Raw genomic sequence first — 12,577 nt, 5'->3', positions numbered from 1 at the left:
GCGCTTTTCTGGATTTACCTTCATCAGGAACGCTCAATGCCAAACATTTGAAATCCGAGGGATGTATAAGTACCGAAACAATTGAAGAGCTATATGACAAAAATGCCTAAAACAAATAGCCAAATTCATCTAAGGTCAACTTTGCCTGAGGGAGTTGAAACCTTAGTTTCTTTAGAATTTCGAAAAATAGGCAGGTGATTTGGGGATTGTGGATATGGAAATGTAGGAAGGTTCTTTTAATCCTATTTGTTTTTTGTTTCTTTTAGCAGATATTTGGTATTTGCTTACTATATTTCGGCCACAACGGAATAAACACATATCTGGTTTCGGGGAAAACATCTAATTTAACTTTTCATTATTCAAAATGTGGTTTCTAAGGGAGATTGGAACTAAAACTTCTAATTCGGCGGTTCTTGATGTTATTTTGGTTGGGTGTGCAATTAACTTCCAACCTATTCCGGCATCTATAGTTCAAAATGCACTTATTAATCTTTGCCTTTTAGAATTCTGATCCTTATCGTGTTTGATGAAAGCTATGAAAACAACTTGACAAAATGTGTTTCGAGTTTTTAGACACGAATAAAAGATATATACGTTGGTACAAATGATAAAGTAAAATAAATATTAATGTAATAAATTGAATAATAACTTAACACAAGTTTAGCCCTATATAAGATACCCTAAATGATATTTCTTCATCCTGTTTTCAAGTGTCACATAATGATTTTCATACAAAATAAACCAAGTACTATATATTTTCATTCCTCTATTTTCCTCAATTAGAATGATTCACGCGACATTGTTCCAATTTATTTGGATATTTATGATTAATTTATCAGCAGCAGAAGGTAGGTCTTACAAACGAAGTTCATTAAGAAAACATATCAAAGCTGTCAGGTTTATTATCTATTACGTCGGACACGTTTTGTCTACTGAAGACGCAGTGGCGCTGAAAGGCAAAATATGCTTTTTAGAACGACTGTATAAAAACTAGCACTGTGCATATTTTCAATTAGGAACGAAAAATCTATAAAAACAACTTACTATTGCGATTGAAATTTATTCAAAATAAATTCCATTGGATACATTTCCACAGCATAGTTAGAGAATTCTTGATTGTTTAAGGAAAATATCACATTTATGTTATGGCTATTGTTATAAAATTTATCAATTAAATGAAATTTTGACAGATCTTCACTGATGTTGAACATCGTTGAATGGCTATTGCCTGTTGGCCTTAAACTGTGATTCAAAACAGAATAGGATGAAGTCTGCTTATAGAGGGGCGAAATTAATACTTCATCTGTTAAAAACAAGTATTTCCGAAACATACATCAATGTCGTCAAAGAGAAAATGTACAGAATTAATTATATCACCCCACTTCCCATTATCATATCTAGCATACTAACCTTTTCTTCATAGAGGAAAGGTTCATACGAGTTGCAGTAGATAAATCTGCAATCGGATTTTTCAATAGACTAAACGACCATATGAAATATTCTGTTTGTTTAGATTATTTGATGTGTAGTGTAAATAGTAAACAATTGATAACTGTCAACCGGATTGAACGGACCATCAAAAGCAAGTAATTTAAAAAAAACATCCAAAGTGATATATACATGATGTATACTCCAAAAACAGTTAATTATATTATTTTCATTACGTTTTATTATATGTCATTACAGGTTCTTTAATTATTGTAAAGGGCCTAGTTAAAACACGGAACGATGTGTTGTAAAACACTTACTAGAATCATAGATAAAACAACATTTGACAGGTGTTTGCCTTTATTTTCGATAACTATCTCATTAAGATTTATCGTCATGTTTTTTTTTTATCAATGAATACAGATAGTCCCTTTCGAAAAATCAGCAATTGATTGAAATATCCTACTCTGGGCCTTCACAGGTGGTTTTGTTATTTATAAGGCCAATGGGTTTTTTTCTGCCGAAAGAACATAACTTTCTCAATCTGAATTTCCGTATTCATACTGTCGGTTCAATACTACGTTATAATCCTGGAATTTTTCTTCATCATGTAAAATCGATAAAATGGTAGAGATATCTGAACTGATCATCTGTTCACTATTGTAGCATTAATTTCTAAGACACATTAATCAATTCATAACATTTACAGTGCATTAGAAAAATGATATATTGGAATTTAGTTTATTTTGATTTTCATACATCAAAATGCAAACTTTAAAATATTGACACATCATTTGATTTTTTTAACAACATCAAAATGTACATGACGAACAAAAAACTCGATAACGAAAATGATAGCAATTTACATTTAAAGAGATTATTTATACACACAGTACAGACTGTAATGCACATCCGTATATATATAAACCATAATCATGTTACAAAATTGATTATTTTTCTATTGTAGTTTTAAATTCTATTCAACACAAATATTTTATTGCTTGTGGAGACACTATCATGCGGCTAAACTGTTCATCAACCGATGATATTCTCAGAATAATCGGTGCCAGTTATGGACGGTTTACCTCATTTTTATGTCGTCCAAACTCATGGCCTACACCTTCTTCAGAATGGGATTTACAGTGTTCAGCTAGACGATCATTTGCTATTGCAGCAGGAAGGTAGGTTATGATATACGATGCAGAAAAAGGGAGGCCAAAGATACCAAACGGATATTCAAACTCATAAGTCGAAAATAAACTGACAACGCCATGGCAATAAAAGAAGAAGACCAAAAGATAACAAACGACAGTATACAAAACACAACATAGAAAACTAAAGACTGAGAAACACGAACCCACAAAAAATTTAGGGTGATCTCAGGTGCTCCGGAAAGGTGAGAAGATCCTGCTCCACATGTGGCACCCTTCGTGTTCCTCGTGCAAGTACAAACCCGGTGATAAGTCTAAATCGGTAGGTCACATACAGGGAAAAGAAGTGCGGGATTGTGGTTACGATGATTTGAACATATCTGTCGTCATCTGTGAAACAAATATTCCGTAACGGTCAGCTAACTAGTGATGGCGTCCGTAAAATTTTCGAAGGGATGATTTAAACTTCGCCACTTGGAAATCTTTATTTGATAGCTTCCTTGCGAGCAGCAAACCTCTATCTATATCAAAATAGGAAACGCAAGCTCTGGATTATCGTAACAACTTCATATGCAGGCGCTGCTGAAATGTTGCTACATCGAAATGGAAAGTTCACAATTGGGAATCTGAAATCATCTCTTTTGTTGTAAAATGTTGTTCTCAACCGGCCCTCATGGTCAAGTTTTAGATGTAAGTCAAGATATGAGGCAGACTTAGCTGTATCTGTCGTATACTTTATTTAAAGTTCGATACTTCCTGTATGAAGTTATGAATAAGGAACAAGTCGACAAGAAGAGGCAGATGATGAAAATTAAAAACCATACCGAAGAATAGCAGACGGCTAAACTTCAGATTGAGCAATAAGAACACAACAATAACACGATGTGATCTCATGTTCGCTGGATAGATAGGCAGATCCCAGAAAAGGGGGAAGATTTAAACAAAGTCCAAATCAATGTTTAAATTCTATCTAGAAATAAACATAAGAAGACCTAGTGCTGTTAAATTTTGTATACATTTAAACCTCATTAAGTATCAGTTAATAACAGTATACTGACATTGCTTTTACTGTTATTTTTAAAGCAGATCGTGTTTTTAAACTGATTCGATGGTGAACATACAGTTGTGTCATGTGTGTTTTTTTTTGTTACTATTATTATAGATGTGATGGAAAACCTTCTTGTACATTAAAAGCATCAACGACGTTGTTCGGTGATCCATGTAGGACTACGCCTAAATATCTTGATGTGCTGTATCGGTGTGTAGGTAGGTATTTGATGAATATTGTATATCAATATTGAATATAGTTCTATCATTGCCAACACTATCTGTAAAATTCTGTGATATTTAATAGAAACGTTCACCATAAAATAGATCTGTTAGGTATATTGTCTATCGGTATCATGTGATAATTATCTGCTATGTTCAATTCCTGCATGGTTTTCTTTTCTTAATTGTGATGTATTTTATCATGATTAGTCAATTTTAAAAAATCACACATATCTGAAAATTCGTAGCTCTGATATCTTAACTTTTGATGATCGATGTCTTTCATAGTCTACAAAATTTCAACATTAGTTAATCGAATCATTAAAAGGACTTATTGTAAACAACGCTTAATTATCGATTTCGGGCCAATGCATTGAACAATATACATTTACAATAGCAATTATTTAAAAAAAAATAGTATTGTCATAAATTTGACCGTTTTTAAATGATAATTAGAAATAAAAATCGACAATTTTTAAGACTTTTTTTAATCTTTTTTCTTTTCTTTTATTGATTTTTTTAAATAAATATGTCTGTCAAAAGAAATCCTTTGTTTTAATCTTATGAGATAGTCTCTCATTATATTCAACTTTCTATCAAGTACCAACAAACGAAACAATTAAAATTAGATCCTGAAAACGAAGAAATCCTTGCCTGGTGCTAGTATTTCCCATTAGGATTTTCTTAAAAGATGTATAATGTTTACAAGGAGCTATTACGTCATCTCTTCCAAGGTTTTAGAGATGCATGATTTTATTGACCAAACTGACCGTTAAGGAATATCTGAGTGATACAGATGACCCGACCTAGATATGTTCCATTTCTATACCCCCGACGTATGCAATGGGGGCATTAAGTGTTAACCTTGAGTGTTCGTCTTTTCGTCCGTCTATTCGTCCGTCATTTCGTCCATCACATTTTCGTTTCCGTACTCTAACTTAAGTTTTCCTCATTCAAATTTTATGAAACTCTTGCTAAGAATCACAACTACAAAGTTCGAATGTGGGCAGTGAGTCATTTACCGACCTATATTTATACCCTTTTTTTAACTTGGAAAATTGCAAAGCCTGAGTGGGGCCGGGGCATTCGTGTCTTTAGACATATTCATCTTTTACTTAGTTGATACTAGCATATCTATCAATAATCAAATGGAAGAAGAACAATAAAAAAAAGAACAATGAAATAAAGAAACCATGATAAACATAAATATACCATAACACAAGCCTAACTTAAAACAATACTGAATATAGATGCTCGGGACAAGTATTCAACTTCTGCTCATCTAGTGTTATATTGTGTATATCCGTTAAGATCATTTTTATATTCGCTGAAATGGATAAAAAATGTTAATTTCCAAAATTTAATTATGTTTATGTATCATATCATGTATATGGAAGGACAAATAAAGCATGTCCATTTTTATCTAAGGGGAATACTTGAGATTACCCCCGGTTTTTGATGGGGGTTGTGTTGCTCAGACTTTCGTTTTCTATGCTGTGTTTTGTGTTTTGTGAATTGTTCTTTGTCTTTTCGTTGTTTTTGTTTTTTTGTCAAGGCATTGTCAGTTAGTTTTCGACTTATGAGTTTGAATTTCCGGTTGGTGTCTTTTGCCTCTCTTTTATGATAAGACAAACTATTCAGCCCTTAAAATTGCCAAGAATGTACAAATGTTCCATTATCATAATAATGAATTAGATAGATAAATACATATGATAATTTATCTAATCACTGATGTGCATAAGTGTCTTGCCTCAAATGTATAAAACTTGGATTTATTTAAATTAAAGATTAGCAGCAATCTTTCCCAAAATCAATTATTTGACTTTCATTAATATTTAAAACAAATTAAGATTGTTTTGGCAAAACATCGTTTTAGATGAGTCTGATGAAGTGAATGTATCTCAAAATGTACAATTTTATCAGCGGTTGCAGTTTTGCATTGAATATAAAAAAGAATCTAAATAGTATTAATAAAATGCGCCAGACTAATAAATCATATTGATATTATTTCGTTTTATATTACTTCTGAAGTGAAAAGGACAAAACGTTCTCTTATTTATTACAAGCAAACAATTCACAAATTCAATAATACCAAATTAACAGTCGGTAAGGTAGCTACTGTGTACTGATTACCAGCACACTATACGGAAATACACTCATCATAGATACCAGGATTAAAATTTTGTACATCAGACGAGCGTTTCGTCTACAAAAAACTCATAAAATACGTTCAAAATAAAGTCCAAATAAAATATGAAGTTGATGAGAATTGAGGACCCACAATTCCGAAAGCTTTCGCCAAATACAGCTCAAGTAATATTTTCCTGTGTTAGAAAATCCTTCGAAAATAATAAAGTTTTGTTAACAGTTGATTTATAATCATGACCATATCAATGATAGTCCAGTTGAACACAGAAGTGCTGACTACTAGGTTGGTGATACCCTTTGGGAAGAAACCTCTACTAGAAGTGGCAACAACACAGTGGTTGTAGATAAACTCATCATAGATACCAGGATAAACATTTTGTTTATCAGACTCGAGTTTCATCTACAAAATACTCATCAGTGACGAACATAGTTATTCCTGAGGCTTACATTAGTTTCAATGAATTCCATTAAAGAAAATATATTGATCACGTGCATTTAGTCCCGTATTTTTCTCCTCTCATAAATAACAACACTTGGTGATTTGGAAACAAATTGAAAACTAGCGGAAAAGTTGTCATGCGTTATATTTTTCACGTTATTTGAAAAAAAAATTGGGTGTAATAAAAATAACAAATAATCCAACATTTTAAATATTGACAAATATTTCAGCCGTGACCAACAACCCTGATGATTTATTTATGTGCTATGTAACACTCTATTGAAGGCTATCGGTACTACAGATACAACAGGTACACCATTGAAAAATGGTTCCAAAATGATTATCGGAACAGCAGGCAAACATGTAAACGCAAGCAAAAACAATAGCTTTGCATGCTTTGGGGAACAAATATCTTATTGAATTTGCTGTAATGATATCCGGTATCAGGATGTGTATGTGTGTGCGTGTGTGCATACGTGATTTAATGTGTTGTTTGGGACTCCGTGAATCTTTTCGGCATCTGAATACTTGTACTAGTTCATTCCCTTGGCATTGCAGAAATTTTGTTTCGAAAAAAGTTTTACAAATCTAACAAAAATATCAACAATATTACCAATAAAAATGATTTTTCGTTTTCAAGCCATATATTACCATACAAATGCTCAAAAATATAACATGTATTATCCATTTTAATTGTTATCAATAACAAATATCAAAATTTCAAAAATGAAACATTAATATGCTAATGATTCCTAAATGATCAGATAATAATAGTGTTAGGCAGTGGTATCTTTTTATACCTGATTTGTATTTTGTTGTCAAATATTGTAGAGCAAACTGGTTCATTAAAGAACAGTCCTCAAATGCCAACGACTTTACCTTATCTATTGACTTTAATTCATAAGATTACAACTCCAATGGTAACAGAGAGTTCATCTCCAATGATTACAAGTTCTTCTGAGATTGTTTCTATTGCTGAAACGTGCAACGAGGATAGATCAAACATTTCAGTTTCAGGTAATTGAAACATATTTCAGTCCAGGTATAGGATTTTAACATGAAGCTGTAAATATTAATCACTTTCAGTCTTAGATGCGCTTAGAGCGACCATTCCAATCATCAAGAAGGGAAAACAAATGTGCAAACGAAAATAGCATATCCTCTATGTTACATATCGAATGTGAATAATATTGGTCATTAAAAGTAAACCCAAAGAATGATAAATATAGTACAATATTTCGCTAGCATGCATAATCATTTGCAGTTATATAAGTTATACAATTGAACCAATCTTTATTAATAACAACAGTACACACTTAACATAGAGGTTACATGTATAGTTATTTATGTTAAAAAAAAACTGTTCAAAGATTTTGATATAACCATGCAAGATGAATTGATTTATAGTAAAGCATTGAAAAGCGTGTATAGTATGATTGTTTTCCTCCCGAACGACTTATGATTGTTAATAACATGTATTTTCACCAGATATTATGGGTATATCGAATGTCATAAATTAAGGTGAATGTAGTTTATCGATGTTAAAATCTCGTTAATCGAATGAAGATAATAAAATCAAGATAACAAAACAAAAACTGAGTGAATCGCATGAACTCCAAAAGGTGCAAAACCGGGTGTGTCGACAGAGAAAGTGTCTCCTATAAGTTCGGATACACAAAAAAAACGACTTTAAGAGTGCATTAAAAAAAGCAACATTACCGTTGTTGCTTTAACCTTAGATTATCTATAAAACAAATCATGAACAAGATTTTGACAGTCAACATGAAGCATTCAAAAACGTCAAAATACCAAAGCAAGGCAAGCTTAGTGGATATTACTCGTTTTATTCTAGATATCTGCAATACCAATTCGATGTAGTACAAACCCATATAAAACAGATGAACATAAAAGAACAGTAGGCTGAGGTAGATGCATCCTCTTGCACATTCTACATCTAGCCCATGCCAGTAGCAAATCATTAACAAGTGGGCACGAGTCTCGTCGGGAACTGATAGTCCTCCAATGGCAGCAACTGATTGTGTATCTCTGTTTTCAGTTTTCTGTGTAGTGTTTTGCTAGCTGTTATTTGTCTTTTCGTAGTTTTTCGTTTTTTGTTATCAAGGTTGTTTTCTGTGCCTTATCATTTTTTTATTGTTCTTTTGGGAATGTGCTCCGTTTGTACATTGAGGGCTATAATGATTGAAAGCAAAATTAATCAATGTTAAATAGCATTTAAACGAAAATGATTTGACACGAACAGCAAAAACAGACCAAATAATGACATTGTTACGGTATTAAACGATTTAACAAGACACTTCTGTAGAACCAAATAACAGGAGAAAAATTTTTGATTGCATTTTATCTCTCAGAATTGTCTGTTATTCAAGATAAGACGAAACTCAAAATTCAGAGATCATTTTATCTAAATCAGTCATTAATTTTTTTTCCAGTTGAAGTTTTTGCAGGTACATTGACTGCCATTGTATCGTTTATGACTTTCATCATCGTTATATTGGTTATCTACTCTAGGTGAGCTATTACTTATCAGAGACGCAATATCCTTTTGGTAATGAGAATTTAAAATAACAAACCGACATGCATGAGACAATGTCACTAATTTATTCTTTGAGACAATGTCACTAATTTATTATTGATATCACAGATATATAATAGGAAAGAAAAAACTATTTAAGGGATATGGCATTCAATTTCTTTTTTTTTTGGGTTATTTAACAATTTCAAAACTGATCATAAAAAATCTATATCATGTGATGTTCTTTTAGATGAAATCCCGACTGTTGGTTGAAATATCAATCCAACAATCACAACAAATGTGTTGTCAATCAAAAAGTTCAGCATTTTGATGATATTATCTTTGATTTATTTGTAATTATGTAGCTTCCATTTCAGTCTGTATGATACATGTTTCATAAAATTCATATGTGCGAAAAAAAAATGTTGGAGAGAACCAAATGTTTAACACAACATTCAAAACCGTCTAGAACTCGCATCAATGTAGTTATTGGTCTTTTAAGAGAAAAAAAATACTATTAAATTCCGTCTATTTCGCAGTAAGGTGACCGGGTTAACAGGTCTTCTGAGTATTGATGCCTAGAAATATCAGCTGAAGGTTTCACCATATAGCTTGTTGTCAAGTGATCACATCGACGAGATCAAAAATGCTATAATTTTTGTCGAACAGTTCAAACTTTATATCAATAAAATAAAATCTGACATTCGATTTTGTTTCACCGGCAAATTGAAAGAGGACTTTATACTTTCGATTCAAACTAAAAATGTCGTTTTAACCATTATTACGTCAGATATAAATTTTTGTTTGACATCACAAAACCATGGAATCCAATGTAGAGCTAAGAAGAGTAAGATCGATAACTCTTATAACTGTCCTTATCTGTGTTAATATTGATTTTATGGTCAAAAGTTAAATACAAAAGTAAAAGTATCTTGCTATCCAGTTGTACAGCTATAAACACGTATACATGTATTTGGAATCGTTTTCTTTATTGGTAAGGTTTGTGTTGTTTTGTTTTGTGAACTGGTGTTTGTTGGACGTTTTCTGTTTAGCCATGGCGTTGTCAGTTTATTCTCGACTAATGAGTTTTGTATCTTTCGCCTCTCTCTGTATTCTAACGTTATAGAAATGTTTACAGATCGAAATTAAGATTGTTAAAGTCTTATGTAGCACAGAATACCATCAACACAGTTGAAAACACCCGATATCTGGCCTTAAATAGAGGCAATATTGCTGAACCCGGATATTCCAGCCTCAGAAGTCCTGATTATCTTGAACTGTACTGACATTTGATTTATTTTAAATAATTGAGGAGGGAAATAAAATAACCGTTTAACTTATGACTTTTTATTCTTTTGTATCATTGTTAACACATATACTTACAATTTATTTCCCTTTTACATAGCAACAGAACAAACTTAATTAAACGATTTTAAAACAACACAGGACCATTTCCCGTTTCTCTTCATTATGGACATGTGTACTAGGTTCTAAAGTTGATGTGACCTCAAATTACCATAAATTCAAAACTGCATTTCATGTTCGGGGAACCGTAAAATCTGGGTCAAAACCATAATTTGGCATATACATGTTAAACAGTTCACCTCATTATAAACATGTGTACTGATTTTCAAGAGTATATGAATACAAACTACCTGCTACCAAAATGTTTACCTGATACGGGACGCACGTATAGATGAACTCACACACAAAAACATAATGTCTCTTTAACATGTTTAATATCAAAGACGGTGCATAAAAACAGACAAAATATTGGAGCGGAAAAAGGAATCGTATGAATTCCAAAATGACTGAGCATTGCTTTGGCAGGTATTTCTTGCTGTGAATGGGTCACATGAATCCGCATTCACAACAAGTGATAGGCTAATCAGTAGTAAAAACATGAACATTAAAAAACATTTAATAATGTAAGATTTGTGAAACCAAAGAGCAATCAAAAACTACCAGTCCAGTAAAAACAGATAACAACATGGCCAAACAAAAAAACCTTGAAACAAATACTGTTCAAAACTTTAAGAACTGATTTAAAACTAAAACCCTTACCCTCAAGAACTATTGCCAACGAGATAAAGATTCAAAAATAAAGAACGAAGGTGAACGCAACCACATTTCACTGTACGACTTATGTTTGATCTTTGTCACGCATGAAGATTAGAAAAAGAGATATTGTAGCGATGAACAAATTTGTGATAGTGATCGATTGGTTAATTGGTAGTTCTTTTCATAACGTCCAGAGGCAATTATGTGTATATACATAATTAGGAAAAAAACAAATTAACAATTAATGCAATAGGTATATTCTGTAAGGTTGGTAGTCGACCGGAACGAAGGACAAAAAACATGGACTGCCACTCAAAACTGAGGGTATGTTGGATAAGGGCAGCAATTCTGCCTTACAACAGGCCGCCTGCAGACCCTGAAGAGAACGGTGATGACCAAACGGCTGGTAGATAATTGCAGTCGTTCCTCCTCATAACCTTTACGTAGTTTTGAAGTTGAGAATACCTCTGTTAGTACGCTCGTTTAATGAGAACAATTTCCTACTCATAACCTTGAAGTAGTTTTGAAGTTAAGAATACCTCTGTTAGTAAGCTCATATAATGAGAACGCTTTCTTCCTCAAAACCGTGAAGTAGTTTTGAAGTTGAGAATACTTCTGTTAGTAAGCTCGTGTAATGAGAACATTTTCCGCCTCATAGCCGTGAAGTAGTTTTGAAGTTGAAAATACCTCTGTTAGTAAGCTCGTATAATGAGAACACTTTCCTCCTCATAACCTTGAAGTAGTTTTAAAGTTGAGATTAACTCTGTTATTAAGCTCGTATAATGAGAAATTTTTCCGTCTCATAATCGTGAAGTAGTTTTTAAGTTGAAAATACCTCTGTTAGTAAGCTCGTATAATGAGAACACTTTCCGCGTCATAACCTTGAAGTAGTTTTGAAGTTGAAAATAACTCTGTTAGTAAGCTCGTATAATGAGAACACTTTCCTCCTCATAACCTTGAAGTAGGTTTGAAGTTGAGAATACCTCTGGTGGTTATTAGTTATCAAAGGTACCAGGCTTATAATTTAGTACTCCAGACGCGCGTTTCGTCTACATAAGACTCATCAGTGACGCTCAGATCAAAGTAGTGAGAAAGCCAAACAAGTACAAAGTTGAAGAGCATTAATGACCCAAAATCCAAAAAAAATGTGCCAAATACGGCTAACGTTATCTATGCCTGGGATAAGAAAATCCTTAGTATTTCGAATAATTCATACTTTTGCAAACAGTAAATTAATAAAAGTTACAAGGATTTAATAACATTTTCAAAAGATGTCATTTTAAACTATATGCAATCAAATTATGAAAAGAAAAGTAGGGGTTAGCGGGCCACTACATGGATTAAACCAGAGGATTCCGAATATCTGACAAAAAATCAAAAACAAGAGGAGCGAATATCCTTAACATCGCGAATGCTTCATTATATAATCAGTCGCTTTCAACAATGTAATTCATACTAAATGATTTGAACAGAAAAAACAATCGGTGACCTTATATTATTTCTCATCTATTAAAGAGACTTTTTTAACAGCTATCAGCCCTAAGTATA

At 32.5% G+C, this 12,577-nt stretch overlaps 1 protein-coding gene across 1 annotated transcript; it reads left to right on the top strand.

Annotated features, from left to right (window-relative positions):
• Window positions 1-761: 761 nt before the first annotated feature.
• Window positions 762-10,308, top strand: LOC127707927 (latrophilin-like protein 1). Its single transcript, XM_052212688.1, has 6 exons — window positions 762-848; window positions 2,396-2,609; window positions 3,742-3,845; window positions 7,267-7,452; window positions 8,886-8,964; window positions 10,107-10,308. The coding sequence occupies exons 1-6, from the start codon at window positions 785-787 to the stop codon at window positions 10,252-10,254; spliced, it is 795 nt and encodes a 264-aa protein (XP_052068648.1). The 5' UTR covers window positions 762-784; the 3' UTR covers window positions 10,255-10,308.
• The last annotated feature ends 2,269 nt before the right edge of the window (window positions 10,309-12,577 follow it).

The sequence above is a fragment of the Mytilus californianus genome, unplaced genomic scaffold (assembly GCF_021869535.1).
Source record: "Mytilus californianus isolate M0D057914Y unplaced genomic scaffold, xbMytCali1.0.p SCAF_7, whole genome shotgun sequence".
Taxonomy (NCBI): Eukaryota; Metazoa; Mollusca; class Bivalvia; order Mytilida; family Mytilidae; genus Mytilus; species Mytilus californianus.
Note: the sequence above shows the minus strand (reverse complement) of the source record. Positions and strands in the feature narration are given on the sequence as shown.